Source organism: Pseudorca crassidens, chromosome 13 (genome assembly GCF_039906515.1).
Source record: "Pseudorca crassidens isolate mPseCra1 chromosome 13, mPseCra1.hap1, whole genome shotgun sequence".
Classification (NCBI taxonomy): domain Eukaryota; kingdom Metazoa; phylum Chordata; class Mammalia; order Artiodactyla; family Delphinidae; genus Pseudorca; species Pseudorca crassidens.
This window is the reverse complement of record NC_090308.1, coordinates 56,109,345-56,137,332: the sequence shown is the minus strand read 5'-3', so window position 1 is coordinate 56,137,332 and position 27,988 is coordinate 56,109,345. Positions and strand designations below refer to the sequence as shown.

The 27,988-nt window shown below is 41.1% G+C and overlaps 1 protein-coding gene across 7 annotated transcripts in view; it reads left to right on the top strand.

Annotated features, from left to right (window-relative positions):
- Positions 1-495: 495 nt before the first annotated feature.
- The window catches only part of GRIK2 (glutamate ionotropic receptor kainate type subunit 2), a 642,939-nt gene continuing 615,446 nt past the window's right edge, over positions 496-27,988 (top strand). For 5 of the 7 annotated variants that reach the window (XR_010933794.1, XM_067702471.1, XM_067702473.1 and 2 more), the window contains exons 1-2: positions 496-666; positions 5,771-6,177. Coding sequence is in view for 5 of the 7 variants with exons in the window: in XM_067702471.1 (XP_067558572.1) it covers positions 6,063-6,177 (115 nt within the window). In the remaining 2 variants the exon portion in view is untranslated. Of the gene's footprint in view, positions 667-1,348; positions 1,368-5,770; positions 6,178-10,487; positions 10,625-27,988 lie in introns of those variants that run through there. The other 2 variants (XM_067702472.1, XM_067702475.1) reach the window with 2 other exon arrangements.

Genomic DNA, 27,988 nt, shown 5'->3' with positions numbered 1-27,988 from the left:
AGTAGTTGGACTAAGAGGGCCACTTTGAAGACTACCAGCTGCTCCTCAAATCCTGGCAGCTGAGAAGTTTCGTTGCCATGGTTTCGGAGAGGCATGAAAACCACCACCCAGAACCAAACGCGCTCGGGCTACTTATACGTGTTGCCAACCACCCAGAGCCAGGCAAATTCCTTGGCGATTTGCATCACTCCCTAACCAAGCATCACATTCCCAGTCGCCCCATCTCAGAGTTAGCAGGGCTGTACGCTGGGGACGAAGTCCACGCCGGGGAGTTCATAACGTGCACGTCTGTGTGGGCGCCCAGAATTTTCGCACTTTCGCTCCTGCGGTCCAGGGGCGAGCGCTGCGCCCTGGTGGCCGCGGCGGCCCAGAGCACGCCGGGGCCGCGGGAAAAGAGCGCGGCGCCTTTAAAGCAAGAGGCGAGGAACCCCCGCCAGGAGGCGTGTCTGTCTCCGCCGCCGCCGCAGCCGCCGCCGGCGCCGCTGCTGCCGCCGCCGCCGCCGCCGCTCCACGGTCTCGGTCTCAGCTGCCGCCGTCACTTGCGCTCGGCGCCCGCGGCTGCGCTGCTCCGTCCGGGAGCCGGAGACTTCCAGCTCGACCTCCTCCGGCTGCTCCTCCCCGAGGACCACCCCTCCCCCTCTCCGTCCACCTCACCCCCTGCGAAAGGTAAGGGCTTCCCTCGGGTGGGCTCCGCTCCGGGCTGCCTCCTGAGGTGTCTGTTCCCACGAGGACAGGAGGGACCCGGCGTGGGCGAGGGGCATTTTCCGCCTGGAGAGGAAGAAGGCGAGCAGCGGCGCGGCGGAGCCGGTGCGCTCGGGGCACCCGCTGGACCGAGTCACTGCGAGCGGCTTTGTCCCGCTCGCTTAAGCCAATTCACCTGCAGGCGCTCGCGTTCTCCCTATAAAATAATAAGTGGACGGGTCAGGAAGTGGCCTCAGCTACTGGGACTCACGCGAGGCTAAGAGAGACAGATGGCAAGAAGCTGTGTGTCTGCCTGCGGGTCTGACAAACTCCCCAGCCTTCCTTCCATCTTCCCATTCTTCCATTAACCATGCTCCCTAGTTCCGTGCTGAGGAAGTACAGACATTCATTTTGTCCGGTGCCAGTGTTGAGAGCGTCTGAAAAAACTCGGAGGGCGTCCCATTAGGGCGAGGAGAAAAGTATCAGCAGGGTGGATCACAAACGTCAAGAACTTTTAATGACTCTCACCCTCCGATATTTTTACCTTCAAGGAGTTCTTTACTAAACAAGGGGACTTAGCTGAGCCTTTCCAATTTAGGGACTAAGGGATGTTAGACAACTTACTACTACTGCTATCCTTTTGGTAACGCACAGATTACCTTCTATCATTTCTTCATCTTCATGCTGTAAGTATTATGTCATCAGAAGTTACCTTATGGATTAATGATTATTTTAATTTCACGAGATGATTGATTCATTTGGATCTTAGTTTGTAGTTTAGTTACTGGAAGATAGGCACTGATATTTCAATCTTGATTTGTCTAAGTTCATTACCTTGTAACTTTTTATAGAAACCATTCCTGTACTCACCAAGGCAGCTTCCAATGGCCCTAGGAACTTACTAATTAAACAAACAAAACGAAACACACTGAATAAAGTGTTAGAGAAATAAGTGATGCTAGAAGTCTTACCTGCTTGTTTTCTTCTATTCAAACCCGTTTAAGACTGCACAGCTCTGAAATTAAAAAAATAAAAATAAAAAAAGATTCCAGGTCATGTAATCTATGCTAATTCAGTTTCTTAATTAAGATACACTTCTTTTCGCATCTAAAAATTAAAACTGTAAATGTCATTAATCATCAATGCAGCAGAATGTTGGTGGAACAGCTGAAATGTGTTCAGAATCACAAGGGATTGCATAGCATAGCATTCATAGTTAGGAAGGGTGAAGTGCAAACATGCAACAGTGTGGTTTTAACTGATATGAGCTCTGACATTATTCTCTGGCACCTCTAATGCCATGGATGAACAGGCTGTTTATTTTAGCTTAGCTGCAATACAACAGGCCACATGTGTGGAAGAATAGGTCAGGTGTTAACTATAAGATGAGGTTTCTCAAATGTCACACAACAGCAGAACTTCAGTGACACGTCAAGTGGAATTCTTAAAAAGAATTCCGTGTGAAAAACTTAAATATAGATATAACATGGAAGAACCTTTGAAATTCAAGTTGTCCTGGGATATGTATTTGCTGTTTCTTGCAAAAGGTTTAGGCATTGTCTATTGAAACATTGTGCTGTAAGGATTATTACACATTTGTATATGCCCCAGCAGGTGGCAGCTAACTAGAATAAGATTCATTTTCACTGGGAGGATAGAAAACTAAAATTGCTTCTCAAGTAATGGTGCCCAAGAATAAGAGGTCATTAGTGTCAGTAAATATAAAAATAGAGTGCAAGATGAAGCTAATGGCTTTTTGTTGTTGTTGTTGGAACACGCTCTGCATGAACATGAAATGCATTTTGTTCTTTGCTAATTTATCATAGGCTTGATATCTCTTCATGTCAGCCTTCTATGTGTTTTTTTTTCTGAGGCTTACTTATAGACACAGCTCCTGTGTGTGCATGCATGTGTGTGCATTTGCAGTTTGTCATCTCTGCTTTGACCTTGGAACCTACAGAGCTTTGGCTTCTAGAAATAAAGGTTGCCATATGGTTAAAATGAGAAAAAAAGCAAATGAAACCAGGGAATAAGGTGTGTAAATCTCATTATTGCTAAATATATACGATTGTCTGACATCAAACAGTGGGTTGGTTTGTTTGTTTTTTCCTTTGAGAAAGGAGCAAATGACGAATTTAAAAATGAGTTATATCTGGTCAGTGAATACTATATAATGACTCTATCGATCCTTCATATTGCCCCAGAACGATGATGTATGGTATCAGTATTGTGGAGAAACTTGTAATAACTTCACAATTGCCTTACTATAAGGCATCTTCTATACCACCAAATCATTTTGTTGTAGTATTGGGGAGGTAATTTTAGGGGTTTTGTTGTTGTTTTTGCCCTGGGAGTGAGTGAAGTTTAATGAGAAAGAATGAAAATTAATCTGATAACCCTTGTAACAGATGGAAATCTGGAGGTGGAGAATTCTAAAGCAATAACTAATTGTACATTTTAGAAATGTCTTTAGCCACTGAACATTGACAACATTATTCAGTATTCTGAATTTTGGTGGTCTTTCAGGCAATTTTCTGTACTGAGAAACAAGAAGTTTAGTGCTCATAAGGGAACTCACAGTTAATGTAAATGGCTTTTGTAGTAGTATGCCCTGGAAAGGGATGGCTATTAGCACATCCTGGGTATGCTAAGCAATCCCAGTTAAGTCACACTGAAATATATACACAACACAGCTGACAAAATAGTCCTTCTGACAATGTGAACAATGCAATAATTCAAACTCCCAGAGTCTGTACAGCAGAAATATGCACACTGTCACTTCAAATGGCACATTACCCATTCAATGTACTACTTTCAAGGTACTGCTCCAGAATAAATTGACGTCTGGAGCGCTGACCGCGGTACTGAAGAAAGGTCGTCTCCTGTCTTGCAGAAGTTCAATTGGACAGGTGGAGTTGCTGTCTGTGGTGTTGAAGCCTTTCGGATTAGCTGATGGATGTAAATGAGCCTAATTTAGCATATGTGCAAAATTGGTTCTTTGGGGACCAATTAATAGTAAGAAAAATTTGTGATAGACTTTTTACTGCTTAATTTACTGTGTAAGAACTTCATGAAATTAGAAGCTTGATCTTTCACTTTTCAACTAGACACCCAATAAATAATCCCACAAAAACTAAATAATTTAGAATGCTAGTTTTAAGTAGCAAAGCTACAACTGTAACGTCAGATGCCATTATGTTAACAGAATACATGAACAAGGAGTTATGTATGGTACATCTTGTTTCCTGAAGTTCAATTAAATGACAACCAGACTTCAAAACTGCAGTATTTTGATTAGTCACAACAGAGCATGCTATTTTCAGGTAGTAGATATCAATTATATTGACGGATGAAAACATAAGAATATTTATTGTTGCCCTGGCAGTCATTATTATCTCTGCAATGATCAAAAAGAAAAGGAACAAATAGAATGGAATAAATGAGACAGCAAATACAAGACAGGACATGTTGGGCTGTACATGTTTTACAAGAGGTATTTTAAACATGGACTGAAGGAGTCGCTAGATACCCTTGGTTTTAGCACAAGGTGTTCCTTTTAAAGTGCTCAAATAGTCAAATTATTTGATTGAATTGCCTGCTACATTGCAGAACTAGTCATTCATGATACTTATTTTTGACACGGCAGTTATGCCTCCATCTTAAAAAAAAAATCAATGCCCACTTAATGCCTTTGCAAAATGTAGGTTTATTTTCAAATCAGCATTTTACAATAGCTTAAGAAAAAATAGATTTAAAAAAATTTGCTATCTGGAAGAAATAGTACTCATATCGCTCCTTACTTAAAATTTAGATATTCTTTAAATATGATATGATCTTATAATTTTTTCATAAGGGTTAACCTATGCTCTGTTAGTTGGTTATGAAAAAGATTAATTTTAAGATACAGGTCCAGCAATTTGCGTTTTGTGCTTCCTGATCACTTAAAAATATTAATATATAGTAATATATTTATCACTATCCATCTTTGTTTCACTTACTAATGTAAAATATTAGGATTGGATATTTTAATCTATATGCATGGAGGACAGCATATTACCTGTTTCAATAATAAAATATATTTTTATGTTAAAAGAAAATATATTTCTGTACTTTTTTTCTTGAATAAATTGCTACTTGTGAAAGCCAAGACAGTCACTGTCTGGGGACTCTGAATATTCTGATCAGAACACTAGAAAATAATAAGGTATTTTTAGACAAAACTGTGCCACTCAGTGTTGCTCAAGCTATGATTCCATATTTTAGCTCTTCAAGAAACAGATATTCAGAAAACCAAGTGAGAAGAAATTTGGACATAAATTATTGAAGCCTTTGCTGCACCCATTCAAATATCATTGTCTTTTAATATATGCACAATTACTTTAGATAAGGTAAAAATGGGTGGGAAATATGATTCCCTCCTTTTAATTCAACATTTTCCCCCCTAAAAGGCCACTTGCAGAAATCTGTTTTTATTGCTGGGTAGTAATCAAGGAATGTCCCACTTAAGTTTTTAGAGACTATCTTCACCTCTCCAATTGTACTTTAATCTATATTAATTCCTGGACAGAATTTTAAAAGTATAAAAAGACCCTCTTTCAGCCTGAAAACAGTTTACATTTGCAGTAAATTCCTCCGTGTTAGACCACTTCCTTTTTTTACAACTCCTAGGCAAAGTGACTTTGTCTTAGCTTGTCATTTATTAAAATTAATCAGTTGATGTAGGAAGTCCGCTTGCATACATCCGTCACTACCTTAGTAAAGACTCTTACTGGAAATAAATGCACTTTTTTTCCACGCAGATAAATCCGACTTCTTCCTTGCAGCTCAAGGTGGGCGACCAGATCGGTTGCATAATAGATGTTGGGAAGCTCGCTGGCAGGAAGCCTTAAGAGGCAAGCAGCTATCTCAATTTTTCTCACTTAATCTTGGCTTCACGTCAGAAGCTGTGCAGCAGTGCAGTAGAATAGGGCCTGGCAAAACCTTTGCGAGCAAAGCGCCTTTTGTGCTGGGACTGTGGCTCGCTACCGACGCCTCGGCGGTTTCCAAGGCTGGGCTTCCTATTGATTTTCCTCCTCCTTTGCTTTCCCAGGCTCGCGCGGCCGGACATTGTGGGTGTGCGTGCTGGATTTCTCCCGGATGCTTCCCGACTAACATGGATGTCCCACCATCCCTTGCAGTGGAAGGTTGCTCCTTGGCGCAGTGAGTGAAGAACATGCAGTGATTGCTAATGGGTTTGGGAAGCGGAGACTCCTTTCTCTGTCTGTGACCATGCCGTGATCGTGTCTGCGGCCACCACTCGACGCATCCTCATTCCTACCCGAACCGGGAGCCTAACGCTAGATCGGGGAAGTGGGTGCCGCGCGTGTGGACACAGAAACACCATGAAGATTATTTCCCCGATTCTAAGTAATCCAGTCTTCAGGCGCACCATTAAACTCCTGCTGTGCTTACTGTGGATTGGATATTCTCAAGGAACCACGCATGTATTAAGATTTGGTAAGATTCCCCATCCCTCTCCACCGCCTGGTATCTGGCTCAGAGGCAGCCGGATGTAAACAGGCGTGTTCGCTCCTCTAGGCGGGTGGGTTCCGTGCATTTCGACCCCAGGGTTTGAAAGGACCCACTGTGCTTTTCATTTCTTTTCTCCCCACCCCACCCCTTTACTGAAAAAAAAAAAAAAAATTAGCCGCGGGAGGATGAAGTGAGTGTCAGTGTGTGGTAGTGGTGGCTGCGTTGCGTCCCCATGGTAGCCAGTCTCAGAGACGGTAATGACGCTGGGGGTACGGCCACCGCCTCTGCTCCCTCCTGTCTCCCCGGGAGCCTCCCGGCTTGGCCCGCTGCTCCTTCCCCAAGAACGTGCGCGCTGGGGCTACACGCCTCTCAGATGGCCCGGCCAATGAGTTAATATCTGGTAACTCTTTGGCAAGTTGGCGTCTGTCTGCTTCCGCCTGGGACCTGGGCAGGTCCGCAAGTGAAAGGCGCTAACCGTTTTGATTTGTCATCAGAGAGCCTTTTCGGTTCATTCTACCGGTTTTTCCATCCCTGGTGCCTTTATGGGTACGCGGAGCTTTTAAAGATATTGTTGTAAGGCTGAAGGCTCTACTTAACAAGGGGAGGCTGCTGTTTGAGAGAAATAGCATCGTGAGGGAGAGTTTTTGTTTGTTTTAAACTTGTGAGTCCTCCTCTCACAGGTTTCTCACTGAGCGTCCTGGACTAATAATACATGATGACCAGTGGTGACTGGGGCGGAGGGAGTCTGTGTATGGGAGTCTAAGTCTGCATCTTTATTTCACTTGTAGCATGATTAAAAAAAGCCGAGGTGGCCGTTCTATATGAGGGGAACCCATTGCTTTCCTAAGGAATCAGGTTTCCTTGGGGCTCGAAGGAATCTAAACATGAGACTCAGGTGGAAACGCTGGTCAGAAGATTTGCTTGGAGGAAATGAAGCGTGGGCAACGCTCAGCCGCTTTCGATGGCCAATGGAGTTTCAGTAGAACTAGTCAGGGAAAGTTCCCTTAAGTAGATAAGAGCCAGAGAGGAGAAAGCCAGCAGGGTAAACGCTCCCACTGTGGGTGCCTCCTTTGACAGTTCGAGTGGATTTAGACCAAAGAGTGCAGGAAACCGTATAATTCTGAGTATATGTCTTTGAGATAAAAGCAGATACATTAAGTCACTCAGTCAAATTTAAATCGAAGAGTGATTGCCTGTACTTCCTATTATGTCAGCAACATCTTCTCTCTTGCCTTTTTCCAATATGCTTTTTCTATAATGATAAAATTCATCATCTATCTCAGGCTTTGTGGAACCAGGGTAGGAATTCTACCTACCTTCCCTCCCCCACCAACACATAGACACACCTGGAGTCCAGAAGACTGGTAATGACAAGAAAAGACAATGAGTTATAACTGGATTCCTGCTGTAGTAGTTTTCCTGCTTTCTTCATGCCTTTAGATGGTACTTAAGCACGTTGCTCTTAGCAACAAGCGTCCACAGGAATGCTTGTTTCTTTGGATGAGATTAAACAGGTCCCTGTATTGCTGGAAATGTGTGTGTGTGTTCAGCTGTTCTGCTTCAAGCATGGTAAGTGCTCCAGTTTGGTAGTTTTGCCCAATATTTTGAGTAGTACAACCTACTTATTTGGAATACTGAGGTGTCTTCTGAAGTGTGTTTGTGAATGAGTGCATCTTAATGCGTTTGAGGACTGGGTGGGGAAAAAAAAGAAGTCTGGGAGCCGGAAGACTGCCACCAGTACTCTAAAGATTTAATTATTGCTGCTCTGGTCTTGCAGCATAATATGTGCTGAATCATTAGATTGTTACATTCGCTGATCATTTCATATCTTCATATTAAAAATCTTGGCGACTGTAGCAGTGTGTAGCAGCTTTCCAAAAGAGCTGACACACACACAAGAATAAATTTTCCTAGACCAGTGCTTACTAAGAATGTCTGTAAGAAATGGGGGAGTAGGCAGACACCTTCCCACCTGTGCTTTGCTACCTTAAACCAACAGCCCAGTTTCTAGATAACTTGTTATTTTCTCCATTAACTTCGAACATATTCCACGTGGAGATCCATTTTCTCTGATTTCTGACCTGAGCTGTGGTGAAGGACTGTATACATGATAATCTTTGGAACATTTACCTGTTGGGGATGTTTTGATGCAATGGCAGGAGTTTTATTTTCTTCTGGGAAAAACATGTTTTGAGTGGGGTGGAGATTGGTTGCGCCCATATGAGCCACTCTTGAGAAAGGTTATTTTCAACTTCAGCTGAAAAGGCGAACCAGAGCCTCATCCCAGGCCCAGTGCCTTGGACGGGAAGGGGTTGGAATCGCTGGTGAAGCAGCTGCCCCTGGGGTGCGGGTGAGACCCGCCGCCTCTACTGAGGAGGTGGCATCCAGTCCCTTCCCCACCGACCCCGGTGTGGCTGGCCTGTGCCAGCCGCCGGGCGCCTCTGCGGCGGCGCTATGGCAACCGCGGGGCCCCGCGCGGCGGCCGCCCCATCCCCGAGCCCTCTTCCCGTAGGTGGTGGCAAACCACCTTTACGAGCTCTCTGCTGGCCTTCCCCCTGCTCCCGCTAGTGCTGTGGCTTGAGCCTGCGTCCTCCTACCAACGAGTGTGGATCGGGGAGCAGCCTAGGGTGCTGACACTTGCCGAGTCCCTCGCCACCCCCGCCCATCTTCCGAGTGCTCAATCTCTCTGTCTCTCTCTCTCTCTCTCTCTCTCTCACACACACACACACACACACACACACACACACACGCGCGCGCGCGCGCACAAATGCACTCTAGCGAAGCAAGTCTAACACTCTGGCACAATGACTCCTCTCTGGTCCCCAGGAAAACTTCCTGCAGTCGCTTCCGCGAGCGCCTGTGTCCTGGCGCCTCCTCCCATCCTGCCTGGCCTCGGGGCTGCCCACTAGGGCCTGCTACTCCGAAGCCGCTTTGTAAACACCTTCTAGAGAAAGTCCCCCGAGCGCCGACCCCAGGGAGCTTTCCCGAAGCTTCCAGGCAGCCTGGGGAGATGGGGGAGCGACCTGAGGGTCAGCCAAGGGTCAGCTCCTCGCCCGCAGGCGGGCGGCGCCGCGCCGTGGGTGGGTCGTGTCAGTTTCCCCGCCTTTGATCTTGGCTTGGCCCAGATTGGCTTCTCCAGGGCGACCATCCAGCGGGCGCGTTGTCGGGGGACACGGTGGATCTTGGACACTTAGAGGGTCAGTTTCCCCGCTGCAGGTCAGGTCAGAAGTCCTGGGGTCGTCGTTTTCAGGCACGGAGCCTGCGACGCCCCCCGCGGGGCTTCTCGGGTGCGCTCCAGCCCGGCAGCCCGCGGCGCCGAGCAATGTAAATGAGGCACCTTTGTTTCCCCGCAGCTGCGGCCCGGCCCTGCTAGCGGCTGGACGGGCGAAGGCGCAAGCCCCAATTCCAAGGTCTCCCAGCACCACAGTGGCTCCGAGGTACTTGAACGTTTCTTTTGTTACTTTAGCCACCCTTCTCTTCTCGCTCGACCTCTGCTCCTGGGAAAGCGTGGGAAGGGGTAGAAGCCAGCTCCGGGCGGGGCTCCACGCGGGGCTAGCAGTCCGTCTCGGAGTTTGGGGGTTGGGCGGCTTTGGCATCTTCTTTAAGGAATCGCTTCCCAAGCCACCACTTGTTTACGATCTTCGAGATCGGGTTTTCCAAATTCCTTATCTGAAATGGCAGTTAGAATGCCAAGAGCGAAGACAGGAACCCAAACTTTCTCCCGAACTCGTGGGCAGCTTCTCCAAGACAGTCCTTTCAGAGGAGCTGAGATTGTGGTAGGCCACTCATTCCCTTCAGATGTTTCGACCTAGCTTTTCTCTTCGGCGTTACAGTAGGACGGCTTTTTTAAAAGGCTTCCCAGGCGAGGTCTACCCCCAGACGCGCTCGGACCTCCTTGGCACTGTGCGCTGGCTCCATGGCACAGCGCTTAGCCACCTCCCTGCGCACATGCCAAAGGTGAAGGCCACCAGCTCAGGGCCAGCCCAGATTATAAAACCCACAGAGTGAGAGGGAATGGAAAGTGTTCCTATGGAAATCCCCCTATTTGTTGGCTATCCCATGTGCTCCCAGATAGAATCATTAGTAGCAGATGTACTACAATATCGATGAGTGTGAATGAATTGGCTGGGCTTAGAAGCTGCCACTCTCTACAAGATCTTTGGAAGAGATTTTTCTTCTTTAGGTGAGGTGGGCGGGAGGGGGGGAGCGGCTTTACAGCTGGAAGCTGGAAAAGTGGCTCTTGGGAGGTGGGGATGGGGGAGTAATAGAGGCTACTGTCTGAAACAGATAAAGCCCGAACACCTGCTCAGCTGAGCTCTGGAAAGCAGGGGAGGGAAATCTTTCCAAGAATCACCAAAACAACGGCCACGCTGAAAAAAAAAAAAAAAAAAAGAAAAGAAAAGAAAAAAAGAATCTGATCTGTTTTTTTCACGTAAGTTCTCACTTATTCTTAAAGCTTCAAAGAATAACTCTGATGTGATCCATCAACGGAGGCACACTCGTTTCAGAAAATGACTTAAAAATGATCTTTTTGTCCTCTAGAAATAGCACCTCTTCTCCACCAAGACACATGGGACTCAACATGTTTTCTGGCTGTGTGAGGTTGTCTTTAAGAAGTGAACAAGGGTTTATATGTCAGTAGACATTTCTTCAGATAGACACCTTTTGCTTTTTAGCTTAATTCAAGTGATCACTGCAGTGTGTTCAGTTCTGAATTCTCAAATGACACTGTTTCAACATTTACTCAGCACAGGAAAGTTAATGTGAATTGCTCCCACACAAAGGAGGAACATAACATAAACCAAACACAGGATGTATCATTGGTTATCAGAGCCTTTTCAAGTCTATTGACCATTAAATAAAGGGTTGCCTGTGATAATGATGACATAATCTTTGATTTTCTTTTAATTATCAAAATTTCTGATAAATGTCTTGCTCTTTTGTGGTAGAAATTCAAGTGAGAGGGATTTATTTTCTCTTTCTGTTCTTAGGATTTTACTGTGTTATTGTAGCTCCAATTCCATTGATTCCCTGGAAATTGTTGATGTCCACTTTTACACATCAGAGTAGAAAGTAGTTCTCTGTCTTTCAACTGTAATAGCCTTAAGGCTTTAATCTACTGCATCCATAATACCTGGGGTTTGCAGGAGATCTGAAGTTTTCCTCCGTAGGATGGTCTAAAGTATTGAAATGGAATTGTTGATTGTTTTGCATTTGGGTGGTGAAGCTTTGTCTTCTGTGGACTTTCAATTTGTAATCCAGTTATCAAGGTACTAGAAGTGCTTAAAATGAATCTTAAACCCTAAATCTTAGCATGAAAGGTAAGGTCAGAATCCCCTGAAAGAGAAGGAAGTAGGTGCACATCATCATTATTGATTGGTCTAGATTAAACACTGAAGAGGGAGATTTCAATCTGATAACGTCATAGGGCTTCCTGTTTTTCTTTGCTGCTTCTGCTGACAATTTTGTAAGATAATTAAATTGCCTGATTGAAGTCATGGTGGTCATGCGGCGATAAAGACCATTTGGATTTAATGGAATTTAAAACAACAGAGCACTGAACGCAACTCTTACCGATCAAGAATTTTAATGGCCCATTCCCTGTGCTGACTAAATAGAATGCCCTTAACAAGTTTAATCGAAAGGGCAAGGCAGATTAGCACTATATAGTCTTTATGGTTGAAGATTGGGGAATTAAAATTATCGCTTTAAAAGACTCATTAATGCATTATCAATGTAGGTTAAATAAGCTTTCTTTAGACCTTCACCATATACTGTGAACTTAGGTTGAGGACCAAGTTTAAATAAGGAAATATTTTTAAGAGCTCACTTCATAAATGGAATTATATACCTTTCTTATTTCAAAAACAAAAGACGTGTAAAATTCTTTGAGAGGATCCAGGGTATTGAGGGTAAGTGTTGATGACAAATCCTTTCTTTTCAGTAACTGAAAAGAACAAATTTGACTTTTCTTTAAAAGTTTTGTTTTTGGCAGTTTTTTCTTATAAGCAATGCTTATCTGTACTAGAGAAACCTCAAAAATAATTTCAAAAAATGTTCTTCTACAGTTTCAGTAGAGTCATAGGTATCTGACTTAGGATCTATGCTGTCTTTTTAATCCCGCCCTTGTTTTTCCTTAATGAAACTTATCCATTCAGGTTACCATACTTCAGTGCATTCAGGTTCCTTCTGCCCCTGGAAAAAGGGCAATTCTTTGCTTCACATTGAGAACACAGTTAATGTTCTCATTTTCACATGGTGAAAGTCAAGCTTCAGTCTCGTATGGGATTGTTCCTTCCAACTGCTTCTTGCCTTGTGAAATTGTCCTCTCAAAGTTGTCTGTTCCTTTGATTATTCTAAAAAAACACCCAAACCCAAGTTTTTATATAAAAAATCTCTCCAATTTTGATTGTACATAATTTAAAAAAATGTTTAAAAAAATTCCAAGTTGACCAAACCGAAAGCACTCAGCTGGTTAGGAGGGAGCCTCAGAGTCTCCAGTTTTCACCCTCTTGCTCACCCCACGTCCCCACATCTCATTGATCCCTGAACAAGTAGGCTTATTTGTCTCTTGCCTCACACCATTAGGGCCAAACGTTTTATACTGTTATGTTTTCAAAGTGACAATTAGCTTATCAGATAAAACTAATATGGTAAAACTGAATGGGAGGTTAGAGAAGACCCTTAAGATCTTTCTGCAAAATTTTTTATTTTCCATTTTATTTTTATATTTGGGCTTTGAAGCTCTTCTTCATTTACCACAGCATTCAGATATAGCATTTTCCTATCGATTGACTTGAATCCTTCGTTTCCTTAATTAAAAACTAAGCATTCTTTTAATAGAGACAAGTCACTGGACAGCAGAGCTATGTGTAAAGATCTGAAAGGGTCTGGGGACGTTGTGGCTTTCAGATGTTTTTCCCACGGATACATGTAATTCTATCAGTCTTTCTTTTTGGTTTAGCATTTGCCCTCTTCCGGGGCCTTGTTTTAAGACAAGTATATTCTGAAAGGGAGAGCACATAGTCCCTAGACTGTAAAGTTAGGATAAGTTTATTAGATCAGTCGATTCTGTCTGTGATAGAGATGCTCAGATATAAAAGAGAATTCCAGGTACTGAGGGAGTGCTGAGTGATTAGCACTGATGTGAAGGGGAGGCTGAAAAAAGAGGGAAGCCAAATGCTGTTTGATACACAGTCTTTTCTAGCTTTACTGCCAGACATTTCAATGCGTTGTAAATTGATCTTTTTGCTTGTATTAGTCCAAGTCTTTGAGCATATGTGATGATTTGAAATCAGATGTCAATGATATTCTTACATTGACATATCTCCTCCCAATCAAAAGGATCTTTAAATACTTTTCACACCCTTTTAAATCAACAAGGTACTTTTCCATCATTGAAGGAAAGCAAGTGTTTGAAAGGTGTTGCCTCTAATTCCCACTTCTATCTCCAGCTCCACCTCACTCTGAGTCCTTGACCTATCACATTGGGAATATTGCTCAGCTAAAATGATCAAATAAGCAACGCAAATATCAAAGAAGTGTTCTGCTTCAGTATCATCATAGGCATTTAGTTTATTTTATGTTGTCTTTTTAATCCTGCTCATCTTTCTACCAACGAAAGCCTCCATATTGTGTTGTTTATTATACCTTTTAGTGCATTCACGCCCCTCCTTGCCCAGAAGAAATGAAATGAAAACTCTTTCAAGATGAAGGAAAACTATCGAATCATGTAATATGTGAGCCAAAGGGACCTTTACAGATCAAGTCTAGTATCCTAGGTTTAGATATGAGTTGCCAAGAGCAGTTAAATCTCTTTTTCTGGTCACAGCTAGTTAGTGTCAGATTTTAGACCAAAACATGAATATCCTGACTGCTGGTTGAGTGATGTTTTTCAGTGAATTATGCTATTTTTCCAGGGTAGCCTCTGATTCTCTGTGCTTTGCATCAATTTTAGGAAGAGTCAGTGGTTCTGGTAGCTTCCCCTAGACATTTGCCTCCTTTGTTTCTTCCACCTTTTCTTTCATAGAACATTATTCCATAGGTTATCCCTTTTCTTTGTCGCCTTTGTCTGTAGCCCCTACCATCCCCCTCTCCCATGCCTGCCAGAGTATTCTTCTCCCTGTGTCCAGAATTTTGACCACATCCATTTATTCAGCAAATAGTAATTGAATACATATTGTGTGCCAGGCAAATACAGTTCTAAGACCCAGATTCTGACCTCAAGGAGTTTGTAATCCAATTAAAGAGAAAAGACATATTAAAGTACAAATTGAGTAGTGCAGAAAATATATACAATGTTGTTTAAAGGAGATTATTGTGGGTTTGCATTTTTATAGGCGAGATTAGACTCCGGCTAGGACCTGTAAAAAAGAAAAAAAATGTGTGATAGGGAAGAAGATGGAAATATATCATTGGCAGAAGACTCAGAACAAGAAAAGGAATTTAGGCAGAAGTTAAGAAGGTGAGCTTTGGGATAGGGAATGGACCGGCCCTATCAGAGGATAGTTAAGGCCTTGCTTTTTCAGAGCTTTAATATTTAGGTTATAGGGTTTCCTCTCCTGTTTGTCACCCCCTAGAAAGCAACTGAAAGTGAAAGGATGGGTTTGACTTGGGCTGCAGCAAGCAGTCAAGTGGTTTCTCAGTCTGCTGCTTACATTTGATGGTGAATAAGTGGATCAAGTCTTTTCTCTGTGTTATTGAAATGGAAGCAAAGGACCCACCCTTGTCCTTGATCATTGAAACCTTTAAAAAGTTCTTGGTCTGGAATCACGGATACTTCTTTTTTTCAGATTTTTAAAAACACTTTTTTTTTTAGAGAAGTTTTAGATTCACAGCAAAATTTGAGCAGAAGGTATAGAGACTTCCCATATACCCCTTCACCTAAACAGACAGCAGCCTCCCTGACTATCAAGTGGTATATTTGTTACAATTGGTAAACCTACATTGACACATCAGTATCGCTCAAAGTCCATAGTTTACACTGGGATCCACTCTGGGTGTGCATTCCGTGGGTTTTGCTAGTGGATGATGGCATGTATCTACCATATGGAGTATCATACGGAGTTACACTGTCCTAAAAATCCTTTGTGCTCTACCTCCCCCTCCTTACCTCCCTGCCCCCCACCCCCACCCCCCGCCACCCCACAACCACAGATCCGTCCACTCTCTCCACAGTTTTGCCTTTTCCAGAATGTTATATACGTGGAATCATACAGTGTATAGACTTTATAAGTCGGCTTCTTTAGCTTAGTAATAGGTATTTAAGGTTTCTCTGTGTTCCTCCATGACTTCATGGTTCATTTCTTTTTACCAGTAAGTAATATGGAATCACGATACTTCTTAAGTGAAATTCTTAAGTGAAATAAAGGAATATCTTTTTAACACATGGCCAGATCAAATGATTAAGCAAGGAAAAGTTTTCAGTTTATCTAAAGGTGAATGCATTGGAAGACTATTTAAAAGTACCCTTAGCTTCCTTGAGGGATATAGTATATTGCCTGTAAGGCATTCTCAATTTTTGTCTAATTCCAAGAGAGTTCCATTACCTGAAACTATATATATATATATATATATATACACACACACACATATATATGTATGTATATATATAATAATTGTATCATTTTATATAATATATAATAAAATTATTTCAAATCAGAATTTAAAATTAAAAACAATTTTAGTAGAATGAATTCATTGTAGTGATATTTTCTAATTCTGTATGAACTCAGGACCCCAGACCTGTATAAGCTAGGAATTTTACTCTTGACTTTGTCATCTAGTGGCTGTAAATTAGGAAAAATAATTAAATCTCATTAGGTCTTGATGTCTATTTCTGTATAATGGGCATTACTTGTTATCTAACTTCCAAGGATAATGTTGGAATTAATAGGAAAATGCATAGAACTCTGGGCTTATTGGTAGAAAAGGACTTTGGGGATTGAAGGTGTAGTTGTTCATTTACTGTGTATGTGTAGAGCAAGGTCAAATTTGTTATCACTTGTGTATATTTCATTCAGCTTCTTAAAATGTGCATAAACATTTTCAATAGTCTTTTCTAAACTGTTCTTGAATAGACTTCCTTGGATTGCACCTGAAGCGATTATGAACATGTTGAAAAGGATTATTGACTAATTGAACAAACTTTCTTCCGAGTTGGTAGTTTGACAGAAGAGCAAGTCCATAGTTTCCTTCTCTGTATATCAGGAATTTAATTGGCATTATCAAATATCCACAATATAAGTAAGAAACATATCACAACTAAAAGCCAAAATAATAAGCAAAGAAATCATGCTAAATCTGGTGGTTTAAGATTTTTCACTTTTTCACAACGGCATAGTCTTTCTAATTTATGTTTAAAAACATTTTCTGAAAAGCTGTGCCTGGTTTTATATATACTTAATTCTTCATCCATCTGCCTATTATGAACTTTTAGCTATTATTCAAGTTTTGTAGGTACACAAGTGACTATTGATTAGGGAAAGTTTCACAAACACTCAGATTTACTACAGTTGTTTGGGATAGAAAAGGGGGACTTTTCTCTGGTGATGTTGGCATCTTCATCAAGGAGCTGTCCTAGGCAGTCTTTCCGGGACTTACTCTTTAAGTCTCGACAGACTCTGGTGTCACCCATACAGCACTCACCTCATCATTCTTGCTTAAGTCCCTTCTGAATTACTTTTGGCTCTTTTTTTATAAGCTCTAACCCAGTGTTGGGGAAGCAGCATAGAGGTGAGTAGAGAGAGATGAGGAACCCCTCAACTCCACACCAGTGGTGCCACATTAGAGCATCCAGGAGACCATTTGAAAAGTGTATTCAACTTATAATACATTTTTATATTTGGAAAAAATTTTAAAAGTTTTAAAAACTTCAGATATGAAGTTTATTAGGAAAATTTCCAGGATGTTGAGGATAATGAGGTTTTGGAGCACTGATTTCTAACTTCCAGGGGTTGGATGAAGGAGAGGCAGTCTCAAATTTTTATGATAATCCAAAGGATGAATGGCCTAAATGCAGGTTGAAAAATACTCCCCTGTCTTAAGTCTGGTTTGGGGTTTCTGGAAGCAGTTCTGCATCATAGCAGAACTGATGTTGGAGTATGTGAAGTTGCAGTTGAGATCCTGCTTCCAGTGGGTGAAGGACAGGGCAGTATTCCATTCTGTCATCTTTCCCTGAGGATTCTGGGTTGATCCCTCAAGAAGCCTTCCTGGGGATTGGGGGTGATGTTTTAATGACTCATCGTCAGCTTGTTCTCTAAGATGCATTTCTCTTCCTTTTACTGTTCCATACATCAACTATCCTTTTAAAAATCTAGATTGTTTTGTCTCCTCCAAAACGTCTGTTTTAGATAGGGATTCTGTAGAATAAATGCAAGCATTGATCAGATCAATGGTTTCCCAAACCTTGTTTCACATCAGAATGGAAAGAGCTTTAAATAATTTAAATTCCTGATTCCCAAACCCGGAGATTCTGTGGTTTAAAATGTTCCATTTTTCACAACTGCATAGTTCCACAACTGCATAGTTGTAGTGCCGTCACTTTTTTAGAAAACTCTTAAGAAATGCACTTAAAAGAAACAAAACAAAACTCCCAGGCAGGTTGAAAATCAATCACTGAGCTAGTTAATCCTAAGGAGTTTTTGACCTTAAAAGTATAATTCCTCTGGGCGGGTGCATCAGCTTTCTGGACCGACAATTGATAATCATGACTAGGCTGCGTAAAGCAATGAGTAAATTTTGTAGATAAGGGTTGTGGCTTGGATATTTTATCATCCGTCTCAGAACACACACAGTGTTGGGCCCTCAGTGTACCACTGATGGGCTGACTGATCCTTTACAACCTAAGCATTTAGAATATTTACACTCATATAACCAACCCCACCGCCCAAGGGAATCTTAAGCAGGTGTTGTTTTACAAATAATGTCGAAGATGATGAATAGTTGTGGGACCTTTCCTTCTCAACCTCCTACTAGAGTAGCCCCTAACAGATCATCTTAAAATGTTGTTTTCCCAAAATCTATCCAAAAAAAAAAAAAATCCAGCAGACATCTGCTCTAGTTAAGAAGACCCCAACTCAGTTGCCATGAATACATGTAAATGGCCCAGAATCTGGGCTGAAAATAGAGTCCAGCCTAGGTGTTCATTAGAAACCCCTTGGACTAAACCGTGTCCACCCCTCCCCCAGCCCACTGCTGTGAATATACTATCTGAGTCATTGTTAGGTCATGGTGCCAAGAGTTGAAATCTGGACACTACTTTTGGAATGAAACCAGAATGCTCGTATATTTGTTTCAGGTGGACATTGTCAATAATTATATATGCTGCTTTACTACTAAAACTGATAATATCTTTATCTGTCCAAATTATTGGTAACTAAGAGTTTCCCATATTTATTGCCAATTAGGTAAAATACCAGTTAATTAAGTATATTGCTATAATTTAACTTGCCATCTGGGAGACTTTATACAAAATTATGTATAGGAGACACCTTATTGATGGTACCATTAACAGTAGCACAATTATAGACTGGTTAGAGATTCTGAAGTATTGAAATCATCATAATTACATGCTAATGATAATTTTAAGATAAATATTGAAGAAGCTCATTGAGTTAACTTTACTATTCCTCAGAATTTTTCTTATTGGGACTCAACTATGTTTACTAATATGTGTTTAAATATTGTTAGTTATTTTAATTAAAATAGTTCAAAGGGGATTTAATGATTGACAGCATGGAAATATGTACTTTCAAAAAATTGTATCTGGTGGTGTGCAGTTCTCTGGAAGACATACTATGAAAAATCCTTTTTTTTTTTGAAAAATCCTTTTTTATGGCATGAATTTCACAGTAAGGTTTTTTTTTTAATTGTTATCTGAATTTTTTTTATTTAAGTATAATTGATTTACAATGTGTTAGTTTCAGGTATACAGCAAAGTGATTCAGTTATACATTTGTATATGTATCTATTCTTTTTCAGATTATTTTCTATTATAGGTTATTATAAGGTATTGAATATTGTTCCCTGTGCTATACAGTAGGTCCTTGTTGTTTATCTATTTTATATATATTAGTGTGTATTTGTTAAACCTGAACTTCCAATTTATTCCTCCCCTGATTCCTCTTGGGCAACCATAAGTTTGTTTCCTATGTCTGTGTCTATTTCTGTTTTGTAAGTAAATATCATATGCTATTACTTACGTGTGGAATCTAAAAAAATGATATAAATGAAATTATTTACAAAACAGAGATAGACTCATAGTAGGTTTTAATCCTGTATATTCATCCAGTTATAAGTTAGAATTATTATGCCTTTAACCTTCCCATTTGTTTAGGATAAATTTATATATATGCGTTGGATATGAAAAAATGTACACAGTAGATAATATTATTAATACATTTACATTTATTCAAGGATACTCATTTATTGGCTTTAGGTTGGAGTCTCTGACTTTACTAAACTTGACAGCCACAAGGCAGTGGTAATGGAAATGAATTGCTCAAAGTTCTTTGAATTTTATACATCTTTTATTGCCTAGCAGGTGGCCAGACTACTTCAGCAACTTTTAATATAAACAAGGATAGACTCTTAGCTAAGATTTCAAAGTAGCATATTTTCTAAGTGAACTGTGGAGAGAATTTTAATGTTCAAATTTCTTTATTTTTCTCCTGTACTGCGTATGTTATAAGGGAACTAAACGAATATAAAAAGATCACTATGTATTAATAAGCAAAAGCCGTATTTAGTATAAGTAATCTCTCTCCCTCTCTCTTTTGTTGCTATTTTTCGAGAAAGGGAGATAAAACTAAATTTGTTTACCAGAAAATAAAGTAATGCTTTATATTGTGGTTGTAGGGAGGATGCCAAAAGCCTCCTATCAACTCTTTCAATTTTGCTTCCATTTTTGATTTAAATTTCCAGTTAATTCAACAAATATTTATTCAGCATTGGTATCTGATCCAGTTCTTTGATTATTGACGTAATACAATAATTGTAAAGCAAGACATAACTAAAATTTCAGTAAATATGAAAATTTCCCCAAAATATGGTTATTATAAAATACATTATATAGAGGTTCCTAATGATTCTGTTTTTTTTTCTGATAGACAGTAAGATGTATATTTTTCAGTTCCATACTGTAGGCTCTTGTTTCAGTATTTTATTTCAATACCTTGATAGAATTGAAGAATCCACCATATTGAAATTCACTTTTAGTTTGATATAACTTATCAAAATGTATATATACTTGGAGATGATTTTTCTCTAATATCTAGAGTTTGTGCTTTAATATATACCCTCTAATATGTTGCTTCTTTGTAATATATACCTTAGTATTTAAGTCTGTTTGTACAAGCAACCAATAATCCAGTGTGTTATTTGTTTATTCATTTAACAAATGTTTAACTGCTTACCTTATGCCAGGCACTGTATTGGGCTCTAGGACACTAAGAAGTTGAAAGTAAAAAGAACTGGTCTCTGTATCAAGGATCTCATAATCTACAGGTATAGGTAACCATGTAAAAGAAAATTGCAAAACAGTGTGACAAGTGCACACAATAGTAACATGTAAATAATTATTCTAACATGAAGAGAGGCATCTAGCCGAATCTGCATGGACAGATTTCTAAAGCCTGCTGTTTGCATCTTTCTCTGAGACTTGTGATCTACTGAGGCCTTTACTCAGACATTCCATTCTTTTTTTTTTTTTGCGGTACGCTGGCCTCTCACTGCTGTGGCCTCTCTCGTTGCGGAGCACAGGCTCCGGATGCCTGTGGCTCAGCGGCCATGGCTCAGCGACCATGGCTCACAGGCCCAGCCGCTCTGCGGCATGTAGGATCTTCCCGAACCGGGGCACGAACCCGTGTCCCCTGCATTGGCAGGCGGACTGTCAACCACTGCGCCACCAGGGAAGCCCCCATTCTTGATATTAGATTAGATATTAGAATGGCTGTGCTGTTTGTGTTCCTTCTCTCCACTGCTCTAACTCCAGAAGTCTTCAGCTGGACTGGGCCTGTTGTCTCAAATCATAGTGATGCCATTAATATATTTCACATATACACACACATATATTTATATACAAATATTCATGAACACTTGCACACACGTGTGTGTACATAAATGTGTGTGTAAGTGTATATATATATATATAGAGAGAGAGAGAGAGAGAGAGAGAGAGAGAGGGAACTAGTCTATATTATTTTAAGTATTTAAGTACTGTGTTAGTTAGGATGTAGATTCAGTAACATATCATAAAAACATCACCCCACCTTCCAGGAAAACAAAACAAAACAAGATAGATGTGTACTTCTCTCTCACATACAAGTCAGGGATGGTGTGGTGGGTCTGTAGCCTTCTGGGGTCCATGCCACTTCCAGCTCTCTCTTCTGGTGTCTATATCTGGCATCTGGTGTGGACTTTCTCATGGTCTAAAGTGGAGCTCTAGGGATCCCACGCACCTTCCCAACAGCAGGATGGACACCTCCTGGATATTGCACACACCGTTTTACCTCATATCCTATTGACAGGAACTTAGGCACATGGCTACACCTGGGCAAACAGGAGGCTGGGAATTGAAGCCCTATTACAGGAAATGTGCCCAGTTGAAAATCTCAGGGTCTATTTCTGTAGAAGACATAGAGAATGAAGATTGAAGGACCACTGGTAGTCTCTGCCACAGGCATCCAATTAAACATTTTAGAAAGGAGCTCAGCTCTTTAGAGTTTTAAACTTTGTGTGTGTGTGTGTGTGTGTGTGTGTGTGTGTGTGTGTGGTTATGAAGTAATGCATTGTAATACTGTTACATTTGGGAAAATATGGAAAAGTGTAAAAGTGAAAATAAAACCTCTTATAATTGTGCCATTCAACTAAAACCACTGTTATCATTTTGTTTGTATTTGCTAGCCTTTTAAAATTAAAACAAAACAAAATATTTTGATTGATTATAAAAGTAATATTGTAGAGACTTCCCTAGTGGCACAGTGGTTAAGAATCTGCCTGACAGTTCAGGGAACACGGGTTTGATCCCTGGTCCGGGAAGATCCCACATGCCGCAGCGCAACGAAGCCAGTGCGCCACAACTACTGAGCCTGTGGTCTAGAGCCCGCGAGCCACAGCTACTGAAGCCCACATACCTAGAGCCTGTGCTTGGCAACAAGAGAAGCCACTGCAATGAGAAGCCCGCGTACCGCAACAAAGAGTTGCCCCCACTCGACGCAACTAGAGAAAGCCAGCGTGCTGCAATGAAGACCAAACGCAGCCAAAAATAAATAAATAAAATTTTAAAAAAGTAATATAGTTATTGTAGAAAATGGAAAATATATAAAAAATTATTTAAAAATCACCCATTATTTCACCATAAATGTCATTTTGAGATTTATCCTTGACTCTTACTATACATGTTTTGTTAATTTATTTTCACTTAACACGTTATTGTGAACATTTTTCTGTTTTGAAGTATTTTTGTGTAACTTTTTTTAAGTGTCTCTTTCCACTGTACAGCTGTTTGTTATTTATTAACCAGTTCTTCTATTATAAGGTCATGAGCTTGGCTTTTGGATTCACACATATCTGAATTTGAACCTGACTCTGCTGCTTTTGAGCTATATGATTGCAACATGCTGCTGAATCTTCCTAAGTTTTAGTTTCCTTACTTATAAAATGGAAATGATAATATTATTCACCTTATAAAGTTATTCTTGGGATTAAGAGATAACACATATAGTGCTTAGTGAAGGGCCTGGTGTATAAGAACCTAAATGTTAATATAATCAATCAATTGGTCAGTCATTTAATTAGTTTTGCAACACAAAGTATTGATTTCTGTAATTGGTTCAGGCTCATTTAGATCAGATACATCTACATATTATGTTATTCTCAGAAGGATGATTGGACACCCCCCCGCATCCCAGAAGTCCTATGTGTTTTTTTTCAGGCCAGTGGGGGTGCCCTTCAGGAACATGAGGGGCCGGACGATTAACCAGGACCCAATAGGCCTTTAGGCAGTGACAAATAGTGGGGTATTTCTCTACAATGGCAGGCCTGACCCCCCTGCCTACTTCTGAAGATGAGGATGGTTCTCCAGCGCTGGTGATGAGGTTGGGCAGGGGAGGAACTGCTGCAGTTTCACAGCAGTCCTCTCTTTGCTTTCTGATTTGCTAAGCAAGTTCCAGGTGTTTTACTTGCTAATCACATTGTCATCCCTGATGCTTAATTATTTTCTGTAGGGAAATAGAGGTGTTTGGGGCTTCCAGGAAATTAAATTGAACTTCAAAGCCACTTCCACATAACATTTTGAAATGGGTAATTCCTCAGGGTTTGTTGCTAGGTTTACCCAATTTTTTCTTTAAAGGGCATACTTTTCAATAGTAGATTTATTTTTTTCTATGTATTTAAGATCATATTTTTAAAAACTGGATATGTTAAGGCTTCATAAGTTCCTAGTAAAATGGTATAAATACGTGTGGCTAGAGCCTTTGAGATAGACTAATGCTGTAATCTACAGAGTGAGAAATTGGAGGTGATTCTCCTGGGATCTATATTTGAGAGGAGCGTACATCACTGGAAGGAGATCCCTATTGGCCTGCTCAGAGAGAAGGAAGTGGGTTCAATGTTAGTACAGCAAAAATCTGAGAATAACTTCTGTGTACGAAGGTAAATTTCCACGTGGCTGGTGGGCACTCTCCTCCATCCTCTAATAGAGCCTATGTAACCTCAGCATAAATGTTTGCTGTCCCATTTTAAGAAGACAGAGATTCTAGAGGTTCGAAGTCTTGCCTCTCTGTGCCTTCCTAAGTATTCCTTCTCTAGTAACCCTGATGTGCTCTTTTTAATCTTTTAGGTTGCCCTTACATTCAGTATTTTCTGATCCGCCAGCACACAGATATAGCCACGGTGGAATCTTAAATCTTGATCACTCTACCTCCCCCTAAAAGGATGGAGGTGCAGAATTCTCATTTGAAAATAGCCACGCATCAGCCTTTGAGAGTTTACAAGTTACGAGCACCACAGTACATTGCTAATAACCTACTATTGCCAGGAGCCCAATTCCAGACTGAGCTGGAAAAAACATGGACAACGTGGTCAGAAAGATCAGGATTCCAGGGCCAATTCCACACCTTACAAAGCTGTGCGACCTGAGGCAAATGACTCAACCTTTGAGCCTCATTTTTCTTATTTAAAAAATAAGGATAATAACACCTCACTTCTATGGTTGTTGTGGGGCTTAAATGAAAGTCCTTGCATTTAGGGAACATCCAAAAACGTCCCTTCCCTTTCTGTCATCCTGATAATCTGAGTGTGGACGAACTGTTGAACAATAGGTTAGCTGTCTATCCTACAAGAGCCTGTCTGTCAAACGCAGAATCCTCTGTGTTTATTGACTGCTAGCTTCGGCTTCTGTGCAGCTGAGAAACAAATTCAGCCCTAGGCTTTTATCCACAGATCTGAGAGGAGGAAGGCAGGCGCCTGTAATTACAGCAGCAGTGATGGGTTGCATTTGAATTGCATAGTGTGTTAAGGCTTTTCTCAGCTGCTTGGCTTGGGTATTGCTATAGTGATTCTGGGAGTAACAGACAGTATTTTAGCAAGTATTTGTCTTTCTATTATCCATCCTAACATCATCCTAGAATCTCCACAGACACGCAAGAGTCCCTTTGTTGCTCTCTGGCAGCAGATAAAAGAGCCTATTTTTATGAAGTGGTCTATGCAGAGTTTAACAACCCTTTTATGGACTGGTACCAGACTACATATGGAGGGGTGGGGTGAAGATAGTTTTTCCACTAAAGTTTGTGAAATTTTGTATTCAAGTTTCCATGAAGCAAAATACTACCCTACAAAAAAGTCTGAGACTAAGCGTTGCAAATGCTTGTCTCTTGTGCTTCACTTTTCTTGTTGTTTCATTTCACACTGGTTGGCCAAAAAGGCAGCTGTCCATGTGGTCTTTCCTAGGCAGCATGATGGGTGGTTGAGGCTTTCTGTGAGGGTGCTGGTTGGGCAGGTGAGGGAAGGTTGGAGAGGAGATGCCTTTGTTCCCTCTGCTAATCTCCTCTCATCAATCACTGTTTGTTCCTCTTTTCTTAAATTATTATAATGGAAATGCCAATGTCCTCAACATCAATTGAATGAGAAATAGCTACTCTAAACAGCATCTGCAAAATGACAGCTATGAGATCTAGCAGAGACGAGCCCCCAAACCCAGGTTATCATCCATTTCCTCTCATTTATTTGAGAGCTCCAGTAGCAGGGTCACCCTGACATGCCAAGGGGATTTCAAATCTTTACTGGAAAGTCTCGAACGCGCTATTTTTAATGTGGTCATGTCTACATGATTTCCCTAGCCTTTAAGAGCAGAGATGAGTCTCAGTTAGCTGCACCCAAGATAGGAAAGAAGGAAGCCTCTCATACAACTTACACTGTTTTCCCTCTTACTTACATTTCTCTGACTCATTCCTTCCCTGTGGACAGCTCCAATGCCTTGTCTTTTTTCGTCTTCCTCAGCCTAGGCAGCAAGCTGGTTTTACTCGCTTCTTTTACTTGGTTCTGTCATATGATCTATTCTTCACAGGGGTGTAGGATCTTTTCCCATCACCCTCCCACCTTTGCAGGACCCACATCCATTTCCTTTTACTCATAATCGTCCTATTGTCAGTGTATCTCTTTCACTCTTTATGTAACTAGTGGCTTTGTTAAATTACCAAAATCTCATACGGGCCTGTGCAATGGGGCTGGGTGGTGGTGGAGGTATTTGGGCTCACTGGTAACATTGAAGGATGGCTGAGGTCCTGAGATAACTAGAGATTGTACAGCTACAATGACCACAGTTTAGAAACTTTAAGTCAACACACAGGTATGATAAGTACAGGTGGACTTATAGGGACAGTGGGATAGTGTGGTTGAAACTGGGACTGTCTTACTGCATGTTGCACAAGTACACTTGTTTAACGGTTTGCATTGTGTATGCATTTGCATACGCAATATTTATTTAATTCCTATAATAAGCCTAAAAAGTAGGTGCTCTTAATCTCCTTTCACAGATGAGGAAACAGGCTGAGAAAAGTTAAATAACTTTTCCCAAATGTTCCAGATATTGAGGAGTTTGAAGCTGGGTTAGACTCTGATAGTAAGTCTTCTGATCCTTTCATTTCAATAAATTTTGGTAGAATTTAGTTGAATTTTGCTGCTCTGTGATTGGGATGTGGGATTCTCCAAGCCCACTGTTGAACCTAGAACAGGCATTGCATGCCATAACAAGAATATTTTCCTCAGCATGAAGAACCATTGCTCTTCTGAAATAACCCTCAAGCGGCCTTTCCCAATTCTGGCTTACTTCTTACAGAGAGAAAATGCATAGAAGAACATGAGTTATTCTAATTTCTAGAGTGTGGCCCAATGTTAAGATGATAATAATAATGGTGAAATTAATAATGATGATGGTTACTCTTTATTGAATATCTGCTGCAGGCCAGTTACAATGCAGGTATTTTTCATATATGATCTCATTCAATCCTCACTGCAAGTCCATCACCCCCATTTTAGAGACAAGAAAACTGAGGTTCCAAGAAGATAAGTGAGTTATCTGGGACATTACACCTAGTGTCAGAGTGAGAATTTAAATGCAGGTCTCTCTGCATTTAGAGAGAGCCTATGCTCTCTAACCTGCCGTATGCATTTATGCTGGCTTCTGGAATAAGCTCAAGAAAGAATATAAATGCCTACATTATATTTATCTATCTATTCATATCTATTAACTCATAAACATGCTAAACTAAATCATGTGAAATTGTTAATATTTGGCCATTTTTGGACCAACAAAAATGATAATTTCATATGGTTTAATGCAGTGTTTCTGAAAATGTGGTCTCTGGACCACCAGCAGCATTACCACCTGGGAACTTATTAGAAATGCAAATTCTCACATCCCACCCCAGATCTATTGCATCAGAAACTGAGGATGAGGCTTAGCAGCCTGTGGTTTAACAAGACCTCCAGGTGGTTTTCAAATTTACCCAGGCAAATTTGAAAACCACTGGTTAATCTAATATATTTATTGAGCGGTTACTTTGTGTCACGTGCTGTATTTTAGCCACTGGGTTTACAGCATGAACAGAAATGGACATTGTTCCTGCCCTTAAAGAGTTTATACCTTACTGGAAAGGACAGAGTTTTCACAAATATTGAGTTCTTCTTTTTAGTGATATTTATATTTTTAAAAAGATTTTCTAAATCTCTGCCAAAAGACAGGAGTCTTCAGAGGCAAAATTAGAATGGAAAAAGGGTTGTCTTCCCATCACAGGGGTGGGTAAGACCAAGCGAAACAAACAGATCCAGGGACGAGTGTGTGGGAATGGGGCGGGGGGGCAGTGCTCAGTGCTCAGTGCAATCGAATCCAGACAGCTTGGGCCCCTTCTCTGCCCCTCCCCTCACCTTGCCTCTAGGGGTGGCTCTCTTGCATTTTGAGACCTTACTGGGGGTGGGAGGAGTGCAAAAGTCCACTTTTCAGCATGAGACAACTAGGAATGTTCAAGGTAGGACTTGGTCAGCCTTCAGCCAGCTGGTTCATCCAGCTACTGATCTGCTGCTACCTCTTGCTCTGAGGAGTGTCATTCTGTGGGCAGATGGCAAGATGTGCTTTATTCCAGAACTTTGTCTTTTCATGTGAGCTGTGCAGCATGACATAAAGGATGGCTCTGCCCTTAGCAGCCTAGAGGTTGGTCTATGTAATAGTCACCTAGAGGGAAGAGGAGGAGGCAGGGTCAGTGGGTATGAAGAGCAGTGACTGGGACCTTCCCATTGTCTG